This window comes from Hermetia illucens, chromosome 3 (assembly GCF_905115235.1).
Source record: "Hermetia illucens chromosome 3, iHerIll2.2.curated.20191125, whole genome shotgun sequence".
NCBI classification, from domain to species: domain Eukaryota; kingdom Metazoa; phylum Arthropoda; class Insecta; order Diptera; family Stratiomyidae; genus Hermetia; species Hermetia illucens.
This window is the reverse complement of record NC_051851.1, coordinates 30421797-30443667: the sequence shown is the minus strand read 5'-3', so window position 1 is coordinate 30443667 and position 21871 is coordinate 30421797. Positions and strand designations below refer to the sequence as shown.

The following is a 21871-nucleotide window of genomic DNA, read 5'->3' as shown; positions in this document are numbered from 1 at the left end:
GCTTGCGCGAAGACTTTTTCGTCCTCCAGGAGCCACAGCAGGGTATCCATTACCAAGAGCCATAACAGTGGAGAAAGAACCCCTTCCTGTGGGCAGCCCCTGAGACATCCTGTTTCAATAGACTTCTTTCTTTTTAGTCCTATTAGCAAAAAGGACGTTAGGCTGATCGGTCGAAAGCTTTTTGTGTCTGTGTAGGTGGGTTTTCCTGGTTTGGGAATGAACAACACCTTCACATCTCGCCATTTAATTGGAATATAAGCGTGTGCTAGGCATGCACAATATATATTCCGAGACCCAGGGCATCCATTCTTTCATTCTAGTAACCCTAACCTTCAAAGCCTTCCTTCTGTAGAGTATAGAAAATTCGTGAGTACGCTAGAAACAACCTTCTTACTGCTTAGCAAGGGTCCAGCAGTGCATTTCAGAATAGACTGACGTGGAATATAGCTCCCTAGGGCCAACCTATCTCTCTCTGACAGTGAGCAATCTCTCTTCTAGGGTGATTTGTGGCTTTCCAGGGGCCAAGCCTCTCGTCCACCAAGACCGCTATTGAGTGGTGATAGCCACACTCTGTACTAGGTGATCCTACTACTATAAGGGTTTTATCTGAGCCGTGCCCATTGGATACTTTGCACCTGGGGGGTAACTGACTGTATTGGACTATAGCCTCACTGATACCTAGTCGCCTCATTGAGTTGTTGTAAATTTGACCCGACCGTGCTACGGAGCGCTATGGCACGCGGAAATCCTAACCCCCATACTCGTGCGAATCAAATGACTACTCGTATAAAAACAAAAAGAAATACAACCAAACAAGCGGGACTTCGTACCGCACACAAACTGGCCAACCAGGCGGAGGTATATCTCCACAGCACTGGAAACCAGGTGATTACACCCAAAAAAGGAGTTGGGGAGTCAAGCAGTGGAGCCAAGGTCAACTTTGGCCTACTTCGACAATCACAAACAACAAAGGCCACTGCTTAAAAAGCAGAAACGGGGAGCAGCACGTCTGAGATCAGGGCAAGGCAGATCTAAGCCATCTATAGCGGGGAGCAGCGGAGATTACCCTATATGAGGGGAAGGGGGGGTTCAGGGGTGAAGGCAGGGATCGACCACGTTCACATACTGGTGGATTGCGTGACGGAGGACACTGCAGAGCGACTTAGGACCATAGTCCCTATATTCCTAGGCTTGGAAGGAGCAGAACTGTCGACATGTGCTGAGGATGATATACCACACATTGTGAAAGTATTTCTTCCTAAAGCCGTAGCAATAGAGACGGAAGATGTCATGGGCCTCCAAATTGCTCAGAATGAGAAACTCCATACGCGATTAGTCGGAGAGTCTTCAGAATCACAGTGGAGGGCAAGGGTAGATTCCTTACGATCGGGGTGGATGTCCGATCCCTGGAGGCAATCAAACGTTCAAGTTGTTGTATCAACTATAGATTTGGCAACATACCTATGCACGTGCACAGGGAAAAGCCGAGTAGACATCGGGTGGAAAACTTACCGAGGTCCGCCATTGAGGCGGAAAGGACTGGGTCAGTCAGGGAACTATACCTGCTGCCCGGTGAAGAACAGAAGCTGGACGACCTAGACCTACATCTTCTAGGGATCAGGGTGGACTGCGAAGTGTAAGAAAGAGCAGAGGGTGATACTCCGACAGTAGAGAAGAGCTCCAAACAATAACGGAGCCAATGGCCAGCACTAAGATAGCCCAGATAAACCTCCACCATGCGAAAGGCACATCTACGATAATTGCAAGGGCAAGTTGGAAGGAGAACATTAGAATAATGCTAGATGAGCAGCCCTGGGTGTACCGGGGGCAAATTCGCGGTCTGCAAGGAGGGAGCATGCACGTAATTATATACTCCTCTTGTGAAAAAAACCAAGAGCTTGCATTATTGGTAAAAGTAATTTAAAATAACTGGGAACCTTGTGGCGATCCAAGTCCCACTGGAAGCCGGGAGGAGCACTTGAGGACGACATCTAGCTAGTCGCTAACTGGTGAAGTATTGTGAGAGGAGGGCATTACCACTTCTCCTCGGCTGCGATGCTAACGCCCATCACGAAGTCTGGGAAAACAGCGGCACTAATCGAAATGATGAGTACCTTCTTGAACTTATTCTTAGCAATAAATTAGAGATATATAACATAGGGAACAACATTCGTGACCAGCACCAGAGAAGAAGTACTAGACATAGCTTCAGAGGACACTCTGATGAATGGGCTGGTCGGGAATTGAAGGGTGTCGGATGACCTCTCTATCTTGGATCACAGAATAATTGAGGGTAACTCCGAAATAAAAGTAATAATAAAGAATCGCAGGAGAACAGATTGGAATTCCTATGCAACGCACCTGAGCAACAACATGGCTCACATTCAAAGGGGCGGTGGTATCAGGAAAGGTCTGGAAATCATCTTAGAGTCTCTTCTAAGGGTGGTAAGGGGCATCGTAACCTTGAGATATATACCAAGGGAATGAATAAAGTGGTCTTTATTCCGAGAGCGGGTAAAAAGGGTCCTTTTCACTCTAAATCTTTCACACCAATTTGCTTAACATCTATATTAGAACTAACGTTCTAATGCGTAATCCCCTACATTTGTGCCAACACGCTTACCGGGCAGGACGGTCAACTAAAACTGCTCTGTATCAACTGACGGATGTATTACAGGCTACCATAGAAACAAAAGAAATAGCACTTTCTGCAGTTTTGGAAATTGGAGGGGCATTCGATAACGCATCACATGCTGAGTTACAAGATACCCTGATCCGCAAGGGAGTGGGAAACACCGCGGCTTTCTGGATAGGCAAATTGTTATAAAGTAGGCAAAAGGAAGTACCGACGCATACAAATTCCATTGTATGAATACTACTCAATGCTGTCCGCAGGGTGGTGTATTATCACCGCTTATATGGAGTATGGTAGTGGACAAACTCCTGCACGAGCTAACAAATACTGGAATACAGATCCAGGGTTACGCGGACGACATTGTGTTAATCTGCAGAGGCGAACATGAGGATACCCTATGTGATAGAATCCGATCTGGATTAAGGGTTACTAGTGTCTGATGCGTATCAATCGAGCCAAAACCACCGTAGTACCGTTCATTAGGAAAGGCATGGAGAAACAGAGGTTAACTATTTGGGAATGATGCTAGACCAAAAATTATTCTGGAAGACGCATGTCGGAAACACTTGTCGGAAAACTACAAGGGCTCCGATGGCTTGTAGATCCTTAGCAGGAAAAAAAAAAGATTATACCCCGAAGATACTGCTTTGGATATACATTGCAATAGTAAGGCCAATGATTGCCTAATAATAATAGTAATCGTTGGCGCAACAATCAATATTGAATCAGGGCCTAATGATTACCTATGGGGCGGTAATTTGTGCAGAAACAACGGAAGCCAGCACAATAGAAAGGGAGTTACACAAACTCCAAAGACTGACTTACGTGTGTATCAGTGGGACAATGAGGACACGTCCAACGGCATCCCTGGAGGTCGTTTTGAGATCAACTCCTCTGCATTTGCACATAGAGATGCAGGCAAGGAAAGCAATCTTCAGGATGGCCGGGAGTATCAGTGAGTGGGGAGTTGCCTAATTCGAAGGAGGATTGGTAGGAGAGGCGGTACCTCTAATTACTGATACTAAAGGGATAGTATGACAACGAGGTTTCATTTCGATAAAAAGTTTGAAACACGCTGGAGTAACAAGGCAAACTAGGAGAGTGTGGCTATGATATATGGCTTAAACCAGCATTTGATTATTTGGTATACAACAGAGGGAGCGGGTATCAGGGGCATTAGTCCAAGGAAAATGAGTAAGCACATTAGCATATTTCAAGCGGAAATTGACGCCATAGACAGATGTGCCTCGTTTAATCTCCGAAGGAACTACAGGGGGCAGAACATTGCTATTCTGACTGACAACCGAACCGCGATCAAAGCACTTAAGTCTTACCAGGTCAACTGAAAACTGGTACACGAATGCCTCGATCTGGATACTCTGGGTTCCAGAACATGTTAGATTGCAAGACACTGAGGCTATGACATTAAAAAATGAAGAGGAAAGTTTGAGGGAACTATGCTAGGCGAGCCTATCAGGAATGAAAGAGTCCAAGGTGCTTATTTGGGGATACGAACCCAAGCATACAAAATACTGTTTAAACCTCGCCAACCTCCGGATTATTGTGGGTATACTTACTGGTCACCGCCGACTAAACTGTCACCTAGGGAAGCCAGGGATATCTTTGGATACTGCTGGCAGGTTCTGTATGGAGTGTGTTGAAACCTCCATACTCGTTCTGGGACAGTGTCCGATACTTGTGCAAAGCAGGTCAAGGCAACTGGGAGAATACGCAATACCAGATGCAAAATTGAAATATTTGGAAGTAGGGAACTTACTTAAATTCATAACGGTTATAGGCTAGCTTGACATACTGTAGTTAATAGGTACACTATAACCAGTAAAAGGGGCACAACAGTTCTTTAAAGAAGCAGTGCGACTTCCCTTAACAGAATAATAATACTGCTTAGGACCCTAATGTTAGGCGTTGCGCTGTTTGGCCATACTTCTGGCAACCTTTTGATAGCGATATGTCGCAACATTGTCGAGAAGTCAGAACTAGTTGTCCCGTAGGTGGGGGGGGGGGGGTTCGGGGAAAAAATTGGGAGACAGTTTCATTATGGGGATGCAGACTCAGAACGCACTCAATTTCAAGAAGAAGAGCGTTTTGGGTTCCCCACAAATGTGATTCTTTGGAGCTTCTGCAACTTTTTATGTTGGAAGGTTTTTTCGAATACTCTCCTTGACTTCGCTGATTCTTATTGTAGCTATCGAATTTTTATTAAGTTGATCGCTTCATACTTTCATCAATAATACTTGCTGCCACAAGGTTGTCTTGGGAGTTTGCGACAGTGTAGCAATCTCTATGCATTGGAGTATCGAACTCAGCTCCCTCATTATTGACTTACAATTCCTTAGAACAATTGTTTTTGTTTCCTAAATTCACCCAATGGGTGAGCCTATCAAAATCAAGTGGTGGAGTATATTTAGGAGAAAACAGTCTTTTGAAGAGTTCAAGTTTCTACAGAAGAATGAAATGCAGTTCAAATGCCCAAAGGGAGGGTCTTTTTCTAATACAACTACTTTCACAATAAAGGCATAAATGAATATTTCGAAGCAAATTTATTACAAAAATCTTCAACCATCCTAATCAGCTTCAACAATTCGACAAATTATTGGAATATCTTCGATCTTCGTGGTATTCACGCTGGGCTTCTGTTCAACCAAACTGTTAATTAGGGACTTCTTGTATTTTCTCCACTTTCGACTAGCTTTAAAGTTTTCAAACAAAACATCGCGAGATGGTATTATGGTTTCCAAATACATTTCCGTACGTCGCCATATATTCGCTATATTTTGTGCTTTTTGTAGAAGCCAAAATCGAGGTATGAGTAGACATTGGACTGTTGATTTCGCCATTATCATTCGGTGTTCCATCCGCTCGCCGAGTCCGAAAATTGCGCCACATGTTAAGGTACCAACTTCTATGAAATGATATTCAATGACCTCGTTCTTCTGAAATGAAAGTGGAAAATAGTTGAAATATCATTGCACTTTTACTGTAAGCGTCCGATTTCATATTTTTTATTACAGAGAACTTTAAAGCGGCTTACAAATTAAGGAACGATCAAACCTAAATCAATGCAATTCAGTCTAAAAACTCCCTCGGTGCTCACCTATCTCTCCTAGCCTATTCTCGGTAGAATAAAGCAACAATATCTAAGCATGAGATGTATCTCGGAGCAAGGCATACGCTTTCCAGAAGAATACTGAGCTGCTGGGGAAAACTATCTTTTGAGGCAAACACGAACCTGTGGAGTACCGCCTAAAAGTTGAACGACGTATTAACGAACGTCTCAAATCTAAAATTTACCGCAATGCCGTCCGTCCTGTTGCTCTCTATGTTTCTGGGTGTTGGGCGACTATGAAAGACAATGAACGGCGTCTTGCGGTAATGAAGACGAAAATATTGGACTACGTGACATGTATATCACATCGGAAATGAAGATATGGGGTTGCACCGATCGTGGAAAAAGTGCTAGATTGCACATCGCCCCCTTGTGCAATTTGTTTAACAGTGTATGGGCCCTTTTAGACAACCGTATGTAAAAAGAAAGTTGGCTGACGGTTTCGTCCAAGGCGACAGGTGGTAATCGCAAACAAAACAAGAGTTCGAATAATATTGAAGTGCAATCCGTCAAATGTACAGACCTAAACTAGGCCGAAGTGATTCTTTTGTTGGGGATGCAGGGAATCCTGAGTCCGCATCCACTTGATGACGAACTGGACCAATTGGCCGGACAGAGGTGAGGCAACGTCTGATAAGTTGCCTCTGCCCTGGACGAAACCGTCAGTCAACATTTTTATTAAAAAAAGCTTGGGTATTTAACTCAAACCGAGGGGACGATTCACTGTATGTAAGTTGTTTGGCATAAGGATTTACGGAGAAAATAATAACCGACGGTTGGTAGGGTGCCATCAAGGCTTCGCAAAGCTCCTGGTCTTTACCAGGGGACCTTGTGGTGAAGCTTGGCAAGTGCTTGTTTACCGTGGTGCACGTAGGGTAACCAGTGTCATCGTGAAGGACATTCGGACATCTTTTATTTCTTTCTTTCTTTTCAACCGTTTCCTGATGGCTAGTTTAACACAAATTTAAACCTGAAGTGCTCATTCCGGCAAATACACAATTTTAGGACGATCAAATGCTCCCTCTGTTCGTAACCACGCCATTTGGGCTCTGCGATGCACTTCAAACAAACCACTGCCTTGGTCTTCAGCTTTCCTTCCTCGAGAAGGTCTCGGCCTGCATTCATGGTCGCGAGATCCGAGGTAGAGACGTCCAACAAAAAGACTGAAATTAAAGGAATAAAAGAGATGCACCAATAAATTCCACCCCAGGCTAGAATTTTTTTCTCTATGGCCTCTCAAACCTCTTTCTATCATGACATTTTGCACAAATCTAGGAAAATAGAAGCTAATGCACTTCAAAGCCTTTCATGATGTCCACCTTCAAAAATAGCTAGTGATCATGCAAGAAATGAACACATACCTTCAATTGTTCTTCCTCATTTGTTTCGAAAAGATCCGTAATAAGCTGATCGTTCACCTTTGATAATAAACGGGTATCATACAATTCCTCTACTGGTATGTTGGTTGATATTCGAAGAGATCCCTTCTTTGATGGGACAGGGGCTGACGGTTGAAACACATGTTCCAGATCGAACCTAAATTATATAGGATCTGGTTACAATTTGCTGTTTCATTGTGACTGGAACCAACCTTCTTATCTCATTTGCTACACCCCCCGACTGAGTCCTCGTGTAATAGTCTTTCGCGGTTTGGTTGATCTGTTCCATGATTTCATGTGAGTCCGACTTCTTCAAGACTAGGTTCGAAAGGGTATACCTCTTTTCGTTTTTCTCCACTCTTTGCGCCTAGAAAATAGGAGGGACTACACATCTGAAACTAACGTGCTTCACTTCCACTGATCCCGGACTTACCTGCACTTTCAGACATTGTAAAATGGTGCACTGACCACTCAGGATGAAATGAACAAAATTCAGTAGTCCTTTATCCTCGTAGTAAACCATTTGATGTGGGTCGTACTCCTTAATTTTCGACAGGATGCAGCATTCACGTATCTTCAAATATTAATTAAGCTATAGATATTGTTTGGAGAGAATATATTATATAAATTGAAGATAATTTCACTACCTGAGCTTTGGTCCAGTCTTTGAAGACATCGAATCGGCTTACAGCAGTGACTATTTGGTCCCATTGCGACTTCAGTGTTTCGCGGAGAATTTTATCAAAATCGGAAGAGAAAATGCAAAGCAACTCCACGTTGGCTGCAAGGAAGGATATCGAATGAAAGATAGCGTGAGCAACGGCGAATCTATCAACAATCAATTCAAGCAAAAAAGCTAGACCGGGAAAGGATGTGTACGAATAGGTCCATGGAATTCTAGCACAATGAGGAAGGGTTCGATAGTGTATATTAAAAGATTTTGCAAATCCTTTTCTCTTTTTTAAAGGTTTGATATTAGAGACGGGGTCATGCTGACTTCCGCATAAAGTGATAGAGGAGACCGTTCATTTCCACCAACGAGCATCTTCAGAAACTAAAACAGACGAAGTTGCTGATTTAGATACAAATCTATTCTCGGTAACGAATTTCAAAGCTAATTTAATTTAACCCTCCTAATGCTACGGGCTGGCTCTGAAGATCCGAGCTGACTTGACTCTGCCTCCCTGCTCCCATAACAACAGTCACGGCCCTAGGAGTTTGTGACATCAAAACGGCGCACCTAAGCGCTAATTGGGCTCCTCGGAGCGGTGACGGATACCTGCCTACCCCCTTAATCTAACCCTCAAGTGATCCCCTCTTAAAACTTAACATAGATGCAAGTATGTATGTATTTTTAACACCTAAGAAATACCTAGAAACCCTCAATTTTTCTCCAATTCCATGGTTTGAAATAACCAGGGGCGGCCCTTCTAAGTTGAAAGTTTAATCAGAACACCGCCACGATATGCAAATCGATTGAATGGGATTAATGGAAAAAATATATTTAGGTAGACGTTTTGAAAAGTTAGGTCACGCGATGCTCTATCGAGACCGATTGATTTATAGTAATGATGATGGAAAGTTACGTATTTAATGGTTCTTGGGAAATTCGTTTTATTGCATTATTTCGGGGTGTATTCAACCAAAATGGGTTAGAATTGATTTACCGCATTTATATTTCAAATATGAAGACATTTGATTAACTGGATTGTAACAAGAATGGCATGTGATTAGATGATTATTTGATTTGCAAGAATTAGCAGAATTATTAATTTGGAAAAGAAGGGAGCATGGTACCCCGGAGGGAGCATGTTACCCCGAAATTTACTAGCCTAACATACACATGACTCTAGCATACAACCATTGCAGAAAAGTCTACTGTTAATTAATGTGGAAGATGACCCGCATTGCAACGATGAAAAAGCTCCGAAGGCTGAGGTGGGTCCGGACTATTATTTCTAAAACGATAGATACATGATTACTGCAAGAAAGTCAGCGAGAAAAATGGAATCGCACCAAAAAAAGCAAGAGGTTAGATTTTGGACATTGGCGAATCATCTTTCACTTCTTTCTGGCCTGAAGAACTCCTGGCGTTGGAGTCCTAATTCCGCGTCGAACCTGTCTTCTCCTCCTTTGGCTCTCCTTTTAAATGTCTTATGTTACGTGTTTGTCGTGTTTGTCGAAACTCCTCACTGTCAAACTCCCGTCCCTCCCTTTTTTCTCTGTGGGGATTTCAACCTCCCCATGCTCAACTGGCCTAATCATACTAGCCATCCAGTTCCTTCCAACAACCTCTCCCACTCTTTCCTTCTACTTTGTTCTTTTACGTTCTCCACTGAATTCAAACACCGTCGAAAACTCATTGGGCCATACCCTCGATCTCTTCCTTTTCAACTTCCCCGGTTGCCACTACTCTTTTATTTCCTTGCACATCTCTGAATGTCAAAATCCGCCCTCCCCATTCCCACTTGAATTTGAAGCGGAGCTCGCCCATTCAAGTTCAACCTCCGCAAAGCCAACTTTGACAGTCTTAACTCAGCTTTAGCGTCAACAACTGAGATCACATATTATCTAACTCAACGTGTGATCAAGCTCTCAGCACCTTTTCCAATATCCCCTCCGATCTCCCCTCCTGTTATGTCGCTGCTTCTTCAACTTCTTACATAACTTCTACTTTCTCACATAACTTAGTTCACCATGTAGATCCATAATAACATCCGCCCAAAGCAGGCACAGCGAAAGAAGTTTTGGGCTTCTAAAAATTCTTCCTACCTTGCTCAATTCAAGGCAATGTGCTCCATTTTGAAGTCTATGATTAAAAAGTGGATAAATTGTTGAGCGTCGAAGCCACATTTGCCCGCGATGACTCGCTATTCCCGTAACCTCACCCAATTTTTCCCATCCTCCATCAAATTTGCTGACTCCACTGCCAACTCCCCAAAACAATCTTGCGAACTTCTCTACCGTGTTTACTTTCGCAACCACTGCGCTCTCTACGCCTCTTCTAGTTGCAGATAGCTCCGAACCTTTGGCCATTCCTCTCCTTACTTCTTCTTTGATTGAGTTCCTCATTAGTAATCTTGACGCTAATGTCGAACATAGTTCCGATGGGTTTCCTTGTCTTCAACTTCATGAAAACTTGGCTGTGGACTTTCCAATCAAGCCAAAGTGGAAGACCGGCGGTTGCAACACACAACAGCTATGGCACAGTATACTTCACCGACGGAACACAGTATTTTTCACTGACGGATCAGAGATGGTCCGTGGAGTCCGTCTAGGAGTTTTCTCGGATACAGACAGTGAGTCGTACGGTCTCCCAGGATTCGCCAATGTATTCCAAGCGGAACTACTGACGACACTGGAAACCTGTCGATGGCTGGGGTATGATCTGATCCCCAACCGTAATGCTATATAGCAATTCTGACCAACAGCCAAGCGGCCATTAAGGCTTTATACTCACTGGCGAGATTCTCCAGGCTCATAGGGTAGTGCAGACACGCGCTGATCAGTCTGGCGGCAGCCTCTCGGTGGACGCAGTTTGTGTTCCGCTGGTGACTGCCAGAAGCGGAATCTACTCATACCACCTAAAAGTTGCTGATTTCAAATGGCGGAGACTCGCCACCTACGCAAATTCAAGCTGGATTTGGCCCGCCTATGATAAGATCTCGAGGGACTTGGAACCAGACGCTAATTCACGCAAGATTACCGTGATCTGCATGGAACACTTACCTATAGGGGACCATCCCGTCAGACTCGGCATACTCTATAAATAGCAATACCGAAGCTGCGGAGAGTAGGGAAAAACCCTTAGGCACTTCCTTTCTGATTACTCCAGCAGCGGCACTAGGTAAACCACCTACGGACACTAGGTAAAACTTCCTTGAGAACCTCAGGGAGATCTCTAGTTGCAGGGTCGGAGAGGTGTGGCAACTAATACCTACCTACCAGAGGGCAAACATCACGCAGACATCTATTAGGGTTCTGTTAATCGTGCAAGGGTCGAAAAAATGGCGTGAAGAAAGAAAACATCAAATTGATGCCGAAAGTTATATATCCTCAAAATCTTAAGGATGGAAAAGCTTAAAAAAGAGATAGATCTAGAATCCTTCAAGAAACCAAGAACCCCCTCTTCAACCCAATGAAATCTCATAGCAGTTTTGATATCATCATGGTAAAGTTTGAATTTCGGTCCGATCGATGTCGGAGGTGTGGGGAGAAAGGACATATTCCCAAGGAGTGCAGTAGAGACCCCAAATGCATTTTGTGCGAAGGAAAGGAGGAATGGGATAACCGACATATTGCCGGAAGTGGTAAATGCCCGAAATTAAGGTGTTAACTACTTGAAAAAATGAGGTTAATACAAATAAACCTTAATTATTGCAGGGTCGCACAAGATTTGCTTGCGCAGACCACTTACGAATCCGCGCTGGAGGTTGCTATCATTAGTGAATCGTACAGAAATCTCTACGATGGTGTATGGGTCACAAATTCGACTATCACAGCGGCGATATGGGCGTGCGGTCGTCAAGCCATACATTATAGCATGCGTCAGGCGGCTAGTGGCTTTGTATGGCCGAAAATAAGCGGTATATTCGTAGACAGCTGTTACGCTCCACCGAGCCTCACACTTCCTGAGTTTGAAGAACTGTTAGATGATCTTGTTCACGACGCAAGGGGACGAGATCCAAAGGTGATAGCCGGTGACTTCAATGCGTGGGGTATAGAGTGGGGCAGCAAAGAGACTAAAGTAGGGGGACGGTGCTTATTAGAAGCATTTGCCCAGTTAGATGTAGTTCTGGCCAGCGAAGGCGATGTAAACACTTATCGGAAAGGGGGAACTGGTTCAATTGTAGATCTGACTTTTGTCAACCCTGCGCTGGCACGTGGCATGTCCTGGCAAGTCAGCAAGGACTTCACGTACAGCGACCACCAGGCAATCACCTTTGAACTAAGGACGAAACCACAAGGCAAGATACCCGCACCCCGGAAGCCGAAATCCAAAAGAACACCAGGATGGTCTCCAAAAGCGATGGATGAGCAAACATTCATGGAAGTGTGGCTAGACTTGCCTAGCAAAGCACGCACCTCCACGGATAGAGCTCTCCATGTTACACAAAGCATCTCTAAGGTATGTGACGCGTCGATGCGTAGGAGATGCTCATTCTGCACTAAAAGACCCAATTATTGGTGGAATAGTGAACTTGCCAGAGCCAGACGAACAGCTCAGAGAGCAATAGGTAGGATCGATCAAGGGCAAAAGGAGCATGGCTATAGGGAATCTCGCAAGAACCTCAAGCTCGCCATCCAGCGGAGTAAGAGGGAATGTTTCAAGGAGCTCTGTTTGGAAGCGGAAATAAATCCATGGGGTAATGCCTATAAAATCGTGACAGAGCGATTCAGAGGCCGATCATCTCCGTAGATCACGTGCCCTATGCTTTTGTTGAAAATAATCCACGGGTTATTTTCCCAATAAGAGCGGGGTACAAACACTTTCCAGCGTCCCCTGAATGTGACGCCGATTCCACCAGTCACCAGGTACGAGCTGCTGGAGATCTGCAGTCGAATAGGCGACAGCGAAGCCCCGGGTCTGGACGGCATACCGAATAAGGCCCTGAAACTTGCCGTCAAATGTAGACCGGATATGTTCGCGGAGCTGTTCGAAACGTGCATGTCCGCGGGTATCTTTCCAGCACCGTGGAAGCGGCAGAAGCTAGTGCTCCTGCCTAAGGCTGGCAAACCGCCAGGGGAACCGTCCTCCTATAGACTCATATGTCTTCTAGACACTATGGGGAAAATGTTGGAGGGGGTTATTTATAATAGACTACTCCCAGTCCTCGAGAGCCAAGGTGGCCTTTCAGATAAGCAGTATCAAAATGGTTGCTGGCTTGGCCGAAAATGCAATTCACGGAAGGGGTTGTACCAGCAAATATTGTATGGTGGTCACTCTAGATGTGAGGAATGCATTCAACTCGGCCAATTGGAACCTTATACGAAAGTCTCTGGCGACGATTGGTGTTCCCACCTACCTCGCCGCTATTATAGATAACTATTTGCATGAGCGAACACTGTGGTATAATACCGACGATGGACCCAAGGAGTACGTTGTCTCCGCGGGTGTCCCACAGGGCTCTGTACTGGGCCCACTACTGTTAAACATCATGTACAATGATGTGCTTAACCTTCCGGTTCCGGAGGAGGCCACGGTGGTGGGTTACACCGATGACATAACACTGGTTATGGTCGCAAAGCATCTCGAGGATGCTGAGTTGTACTCAAGCGAAGCAATCAGTGTTGTTAAGGCTTGGCTAGAGAGTGCTGGGCTGGCACTCGCTGAGGAAAAGACGGAAGCGGTCCTCATAACTAAGCGCCGTAAAAGAAATTAGGCCTGCATTAGAATCGGGAATCGTATCATCACTTCCAAGTCAGCCATCAAATACTTGGGGGTGATGATAGACGGAAAACTCAATTTTAAGCAGCACATAGAGCATACTTGTAAAAAAGCATCCACCACGAGTATGGCTCTCGCAAGGATGATGCCGAACGTAGGACAACCGCGGCATACTTGCAGGCTGCTCATACCCAGGGCGGTGAATTCTATCATGCTGTATGCAGTCCCAGTTTGGTGAAACGCGCTGCAGGTTTTAGGCAATGCATATAAACTGAGTACGGTTTACAGAAGAGCAGCCTTAAGGGTGTGTTCTGTCTTCAGGACCGTCTCAGACGATGCAGCGTTCGTCATCTCGGGAATGATGCCAAGTGACATCCTGGGAACCGAAATGATGAACATGTATAACACCAGGTCCATCTCTCCCTTATCGCAGGTGAAAGAAGCCGAAAGAAAGAGATCCATAAGCAGATGGCGACAGCAATGGGACCAGTCAGGTCAGGTTTTAGTGGGTAAAAATCCAACACTCTGGCGTGCCCAGGCCAGAGTCTTTTGAAGATTTCCACCTCCTTAAAAAAAAAAAGACAGACAGACATTGAACCGATTTTAATAAGGTTTTGTTTTGCAAACAAAACCTTAAAAAATGAGTACCAACACGACATAATATGACAATAGAGGAATACTACCTCGAAAGTATGGACAATTTGATATATCTTTGAGCACATCTGAGAAGCAAGTAAGACGACGAGATTCGAGATGAAGATAACAGATAACAGATTTTACTCGGTCACAATTTTGAAATCAGAGAAGGTATACAGGAAGAGTAAATACAGGACAATCAGCAGACCTGCGTTACCCTTTGGTTATAAAACTTGAATCATACCTAAAACATCTTAACATCTTGGTCCGATATGGAGAGGGTTGAACTGGAGAATCGGGAGCAGCACGAAGTTGTACGAAATCTTTCTTGAATCAACTGCATTCTAGTCAAACTTCGTAAGTTGTAGTGGGCAGATCATGTGGAGTGTATGGACAAGCAAGAATTCTCAAGCACATGCTGAAGAATGAACCTCGAGCTTCACAGTCTCAAGGAAATATACGAAAAAGATATACGACAGGCGGCTCTTAGAAATTTGTAATTGGAAGATACGGTCAGCAGAGCGGACCAGTTTAGGCTCCATTAGACGGTTGCGTCATTGATGATGCCATAACATTTTGTGTGTGCTTTTCCTAGATCTACAATTCTACAAAATATTCAAGTGAGAAAAAATTGTTGAATACGTACTGCTGGCGGTGCATGTGGCCGTCCGCTCTGATTTATCCAATAAAGCAACTTCGCCAAACGTGTCGCCTGGTTGCATCATCCCAACTGGACTATCTACATATTCCTTAGTTTCCTGAAAGGCAAGTCAAAAGGTACTTCACACGAGGTCATACACAAATCTAAAATTATGATTAAATTCAAAGTTTCTGATCCAATGATCAGATTCCCCTTGTTGAGTACTTACTGTATCAAGCTGCATTTTAGTAACTGCAATCTCGCCATCCAATATGAAATACATTGCACCAGGTGGATGTCCTTCCTTCACAATAACTTTGCCGGCCTCGAAAAACAAGTAGAAGCAAACCCGGGCTAAACGACTGCGAACTCGTGGAGGATATCTAGCGAAACACTTTAGGGACGATATTGCTATCACTAATCGGCGGCGTTCTGCAGGGGTGCGGTTTTCAGGTTCCTTCTTCAGAATTGATTTTTCCTTTGAATATGAATATTTGAACCTGTGTTTGTAGCTTGGAATATAGCTCTAGGCTCTTACAGTTATGGATAAGATCCCTTTATTTCCCTTACGTCTTGTGATCAATGCAATGTTCCGTTTGATGTTGGGACCCAATTTTTGATCTTCCATTTCTTCCAGCCAATGGCGATTTAGAATTACGAGTCGCACAATGGCTCGGAACCTGTAGAGAGAGCGACGCCTCTGTCGCGCCCTTTCAAGCTGTAATTTTGAATTTGTTATTCCTGAATTTTCTTTCTTCTATGGAGGCATTTACCTTAATATCCTCGACATTCATGGCTAAATATTTGAATTTTATCCAATTTCAAATAATAAATTTTCTTAGCTTCTCTACGAAAGGCGTTTATTTTGACAGAAATATTCAATATGACTGACTCAGAACGATATGTTAGTCGCGGAAACTCAGCTACTTCGGCTAGCTGGATTTTTTTATTTATTTAATGAAGACAATATACAAAAAACAAACTCCTTATTACATATTGTCCTCAGAGGGAGGAGCAAGTAAATGGCTTCGCTTACGCTTAAAACTAGAAAAGGAGACAGAGTCAAAGGACCCAAACTGTAGGCTACTATAGCACCGGCAGAGACTCGGGTACAAAGGGTACCTCAAAAATGTCCGCACTAGGCGTGCCATGAGAGGTGGTGCGGAAAGTAATATCGGATTTGGCGAAGCAGTCCATCAGGCAATGGCGGAGTTTGAAAAGAGTACACATATCAAGGAAGATACGGCGTTGCTGCAGGGAGGGGAGATTGAGGTTGCGGAGTTGTGATGGATAGTCAACCCGTAGAAGGTTCTTTTTGTAAATGAAGGTCCTGGTGAATATGCGTTGTACAACTTCAAGAGCGAGACAGTCACGGATGTGGAAAGGGGACCAGACTACACAGAAATATTCAAGGATGTTTCTGACAAGAGAGTTGAAAAATGTTGAGGAGAGCTGAACCACGCATTTTGGAAGCTCTGTTGATGATGTCAAAGAAGTGGGAATTGAAAGGAAGCTTGTCGTCGAATATTACACCCAGGTATTGGAAGGAGATCAGTAGTGAAAGTTGTTGTATCAGAAAAGGGGGAGGAGGATTTAAGTGAATAGCACATCCAGTGGCATTGGCTGACATTCAGTGTTACCTTGTTGACCGAACACCAACGGAACAAATTATCAAGGCTGAACTGCAAGAGGGCACAGTCCAGTGGAGACTTAATAGAGGTAAATAATTTAAGGTCGTCTGCGTAAAGCAAACACGGACAGGGGAGGATGGAGGCGAGGTCATTCATAAAAAATTAGGGGGCCAAGTATAGAGCCTTGGAAGGAACGAGATGAGTAACCATGAAAAGAAACTTTGCAGGAACGGTACGAGAGATGAGAGGAAAGCCAGGAGATAGTTGAGGGAGGAAAGTTGAGTAATGACAGTTTAGAGAGGAGAATATTACGGTGAACGGTGTCAAAGGCTTTGGTGAAATCAATATAAATAGCATGTACCTCCTGTTGTGAATTAAAACATTAAGCAAAGAGGTTGGTAAAGACCAGAAGGTATGAAGCGGTAGATCTATGTTTCACGAAACTAGAGGAATGGCCAGAGATTCAGAGCAGTCTACAATTAGAAGAGGCATAGAAGTTAGAGGGGTCGAGTGGGAAAATACGGAAGAGAAGTAAGTGCAGAGAAGGTCGCAGGATTGTTGTGGGGAGCTTGCAAAACTGATAAAAGAAGAAAAAGATTAAATGGTATTACGAGAATTGCGAGTGTGAGAGCAAAAGGGTTCAAGTTACAGCGGGCAAGGGCAGCTTCGACGCTCAATAAGTACCTTTTATGCGCTTTTTTAATCATTGACTTCACAGTAGAGCGCATGGCCTTTAAGCGAGCTAGGTGGGCGTCATTCTTAGAAGTCCGAAACTTCTTCCGTAATACATGTTCCAGGCGAAGGTTATTAAGAATCTCCATTGTGAACCAAGTAGGCAAGCTGAGAGAAGGAACATAACAGGAGAGGAGATCGAACAGCATATTGTAAAAGGTGCTTAGAGTTTGATTACACGTTGAGTTGTTTAATAGATGTACCCAGTTGAAAGACGCTGAAACTGAGTTGAGACCGTCAACGTTGGCTTTGCAGAAGTTGAATTTAGTAAATTTACCCTTGGTTTTGGAGTTCAAGCTTCAAATTCAAGTGCGGGGTGCTGACCGTCAGTTTTGACATACGGGGATGTGCAAGAAAATAAGGAGAGGTGACGCTCGGGGAGATTGGAAAAGAAGAGATCGAGGGTGCGGCCCAAGGTGTTTTTGGTAATATTGAAATTCAGGGCAGAGTAAGTGTTCATAAAGGAAGAAAGTAGAAGGGAAGAATGGGAGAGGTTGTTGAAGGAATTGGAATACTAGGATGATTAGGCGAGTGGAACAATCGGAAGTTTAAATCTCCGCAAAAGAAGAAAGAGAAGGGAATCTGACAGTAAGGAGTTCAGACAAACTATCAAACAATTCTTCATATAGGTGAGAATGACAAACATAGGGAATGTATACACAAGATACAATGAACGGGAGAAGGTTGGGCGGGAAGACACGAAGAACAACACAGTGGAGAGGATACCAGAGGAGGAGAAGACGAGTTCGACAGAGAGTTTATCTTTTATTGCAATTACGAGATGCATCCCGGTCCGAGAGTACCCTTCGGGGAGCCTGGATTTTAATATGGCATCGTCCAGCCAGCTTTAGGAGATGTAGATTGAGTCAGTTTTTAGCTCTTTCATGAGTTGCAGTCTTAACTCCCTCGATTAGGTAAGATAAAGCCCCTTCTTTGCCTGCTAGCTGTTTTAAGCAGTCGAGACCTCTGCAGTTTCCGAAGTACTATATGCTATGATACAGGCCTATTATGTAATGATCATTTGATGTTTCAGAATTTTGTCGCCCACACGAAACACTGTTAGCGTGTGCAGAAACAACTTGCTCCCCGGCCTTGTCATCATGATTGCACTGTTGAATAGAATGTTGCTTTTTAAGCCATTCACGCTTGCTGCACGAGGCAACTGCAGCCCAACAGACAGTCGTCAAGGTCTCTTCCATTCTGCAGCTGCTGGAAGCCACCTCCAATGCACAGCTGCTTCCTACCGTTTCATGGAGTGACAGTGGTCCCTGAGGTGCCCCCGCATCACTTCCTATCTGCTACCCGTGAAACTTGGCGTTTACACTAGCATTATACCTAAGTTGCTAATAGCAAACTTTCCATCCCTGCCCACTTTGCATGGCTCCGGTGATACCTCAAATGCTATCACCAAACTAACTTCTACTTCCTCTGACAACATGCTCACCTCAGGTGCATCTTCCGTGTGTACAGATGATGAAGGATAGCGCCCCCGGCCATGTAACAGGTGCCGGCAACGTATTACCACGACTTCTACATCGTCGCCTTCCTTTCGGCTGCTGCGTAGGAGCAAATCTGGAAGAAATTTTCGTGCATCCAATCTCAATTCTTTTTATATCATCCTATCTAGCCTCCTTCCTTCTTATACAACTTACCCATTCTGATTAATCACTGAAATCTATAAGAAGGCTCATCCAAAACAAGATGCAGGGAAAAAATATATATTCTGGAAGCTGTGTTGATTTCATCCTCTTAAAACCTCTGCGAGCTTCAGTGAAGTGATTGATAACTCACTAAAGAAAGGAGTACATGTAACTCCTCCTCCTTCTCATTACCTCTTCCTTGTCTCATTGGCAACCTCGAGGCAAATATTAGCCCCCTTCTGAACTATTTTAGCTAAAAGCCTTTCCTCCCTCTCTGTATAATTTTTAACACCCAGAAGATTGTCATTTTCCCAGCCTGTGGAAAACCACTCTCGTCATCCTTACATACAAAAGTGATAATCATACCTTGGCATTTTCTAACATTCTCCTGTCGTTCATTACATGGCACGATTTTACCTTTCTTTCTTTTGTCATTTGCATATCCCGTTTCTTTTCCAGTCGTTCTGGAGGACCGCAAGGTTTCATCCTAGGCCCACTATTGTTTCTATTCTTCATCAAAGACCTTACCTCTTCCATCACGGTCCCCTCATTTTACGCAACCTTCCCGGATACCTGGGCCCTCTTTAAAATTTCTACTACATTTCTACATTTAGTATCTGACTCACGAGGCTATGTCTGCTGGAGTCTCTCTTCTTGTGGAGTTGCCAAATTTCCAATCAGGCGCGTCCCTTCGTGCGGATAAGGGAATTCTCGGTGGATCTGGTTTTTGGGAGTGGATAATCGGGCTCCCGGCCGTTGATATCCAGCGACCGCAGTACCTCAGTAGTGGAAAACTTGGCTACTTTGGCATCTAATGTTACAAGAGATTTTCATGGAGTGGAAATGAGATCTATACCGGATGCTTTTCGCAAAAGCTCAAAACTAGGGAGGTCACCACTATGGGCAACATTACCCTTACGTAGTCGAGAATCGTCGCCAGACTCGGAAAGGAACTTGGATAGTCCCCGGATTGACTTAATATCCGATGCTGCAATAGACGAGCGTGGAAGGCAGCAAACTACAACAGCATTTGCTTCACTTGATGAACTCACAAATGAACTCTGTGAGTTCATCAAGCAGAGGCGGCCAAGAAGAAAAAGGCCTCTTCGCCGAAGAAAGCTGCGCCAGAGAAAGTTCAGGGAAGTTCTTCGACTACGACCCCAACTACGGTAGTGTGAGTTGTATCAGGCGTACGAAGAAGGGAGATATGACACTGGAGCTAAACAAATCCGGCGAGAAGTCAGCGGATAGTTTTTGCGGCCAGGTGGAGAAGATACTAGGTGAGCAAACTGAAGTAAAAGCTCGAAAACAACAAATAGTAAAGTGTAAGGAGCTAGACGAAGTCACATCACGAGAGGATATCTGCGGTACGCTACGGGAACAATTCAACCTTAGCGCAATAGAAGAAAAAGAAGGCATATGAAGGTACACAGACCCTTATCATTCGCTTGCCGCGCAAGTTAAAAATAGGTTGGGTCGTGTGCCGACTGAGAGAGCAAGTATCTCTGAAGAGATGTTTCAGATGCCTCGATTTCGGTCACTTTGCAGCAGCATGAATTAATGAGCACGGTAGGTAGAGAACATGCAGGAAGCGTGGAGATGAGGGTCATCTTATCAAAGACTGCACTAGAGATCCACAATGCATGTTTTGCAAAGGGAAAAGGGTGTGGACAACTGGCATGTTACAGGTGATAGGTGCCCAGCATACAGGAGGGAGCTGAATCGTAAGACTAAATGAGGTTGATACAAATTAATCTCAACAGCTGCGAGGCAGCTCAAAACTTGCTGTCGCAAACCAGTCGAGAGTCCAATGTGCGATACTACGTGGCTGAAAGTCTTGTCGGGAAACGCGGCGATATGCACATGCGGACGGCAAGGCATTCAAGGAGCTATGGCATTCCTGGGAGCCTGTTTTGTAAGGGCAAAAGTCAGTGTTCTGAATAAGGCTGCTAAAATCAAGCCCGTATGGTTGATAAGCACATTTGAATCGTGCATGGTGGAAGGAACCGGAACAGTGGAGAAGGCAGTGGTTGGTTCTGCTACCGAAGATCCAAATACCAGCTGGCGCACCCTCTTCATATAGTCCTATATGTCTATGTTGCAGGGGGCGATATACAACAGGATGTGCCCATCGTCGAGCTAACGGGTGATCTATCGGAGCGATAATATGAGTTTCGCAGAGCACGGTACACTATCGATGCAATAGCAACGGCCATGGACCTGGCTCGGGAGGCATTGACCGCCGGTAAATGCTGCGCCGTGGTGGCGCTGGATGTCAGGAATGGCTTTAACTCAGCTAACTGGAATTGGATTAGGCGCAGTCTGTCTCTACCGGAGAAGGAAGGTAAATGCAACCAAAGTAACTGCGAGCTTCCTAAAAGCCATTAGGAAGGAGCCGTGTAGGAGATGGCAGCAACGGTGGAATAATTCCGAAAAAGGCGGCTGAACCCATACACTTATCTTATGTATTGAGAAATAGGTCGAGCGGAAGCATGGAGAGTTGAATTAGCACCTAACGCCGTTTCTTACGGGACACGGTGGATCCAGGAAGTACTTACATTGCTTCGGATTGGATGAGGCCCCAGACTGTCCCGAAGGCGCCGCTACACCCGAGAAGTCAGAGCATGTTATGTTCCATTGTCCGAGATTGGCGATGAAAGAGGAAGGTTAATAATGCCATCAACGTAGTTGTCAGGTCCCACAATTTCGTGGAGGAGATGGTGAAATCGGAAGGAAATTGGGGTGCAATAAACGCAACCGTAACTGCGATACAAGAAAAGCTGCGGGAACTGGATCGAACCCGGAAAGCGCGACGGACGCGCAACTTAGTTATGCTGGCGTAAACCAGGGCCCCTTCTGCGAAATAATACTTCACGGTGATCCCACGGGGATATGGGGGATATGGGCGGAGAAGTGGGGACGGTTTTATTGACGCAGTGGCGTCCTTCTAATTTCCACCTCCACTCATAAAAGAAATACTATCGTCTTAAGCCTAGGCTAAGCTCTATCCTTCTGAACACAATATTTAATTGGATTGTTACTAATAAATAAATAAAACCCTGC

General features: G+C 44.6%; 1 protein-coding gene across 2 annotated transcripts; it reads right to left on the bottom strand.

Annotated features, from left to right (window-relative positions):
- Positions 1-5197: 5197 nt before the first annotated feature.
- On the bottom strand, positions 5198-15693 carry LOC119651940. 2 transcript variants are annotated; one of them, XM_038055791.1, is made up of 9 exons: positions 15579-15693; positions 15344-15523; positions 15035-15283; positions 14812-14923; positions 7789-7922; positions 7575-7715; positions 7354-7508; positions 7124-7298; positions 5198-5589 (listed from the first exon to the last, which is right to left on the bottom strand). In XM_038055791.1, exons 1-9 carry the CDS (start codon positions 15597-15599, stop codon positions 5221-5223), a joined length of 1536 nt encoding a protein of 511 aa, XP_037911719.1. In that variant the 5' UTR covers positions 15600-15693; the 3' UTR covers positions 5198-5220. The 2 variants fall into 2 exon arrangements, with proteins under 2 accessions (XP_037911719.1, XP_037911720.1); XM_038055792.1 differs by having other exon boundaries at positions 5198-5586.
- Positions 15694-21871: the final 6178 nt, after the last annotated feature.

Bases quoted from the DNA above. Each gene is read 5' to 3' on its own strand.
- LOC119651940 (XM_038055791.1), bottom strand. From the start codon at position 15,599: ATGAATGTCGAGGATATTAAG. The intron at 7,923-14,811 runs GTACGTATTCAA...CCTTCCTTGCAG, and splicing joins GGCCACATGCACCGCCAGCA to CCAACGTGGAGTTGCTTTGC. The intron at 7,716-7,788 runs GTAGTGAAATTA...TAATATTTGAAG, and splicing joins AAGACTGGACCAAAGCTCAG to ATACGTGAATGCTGCATCCT.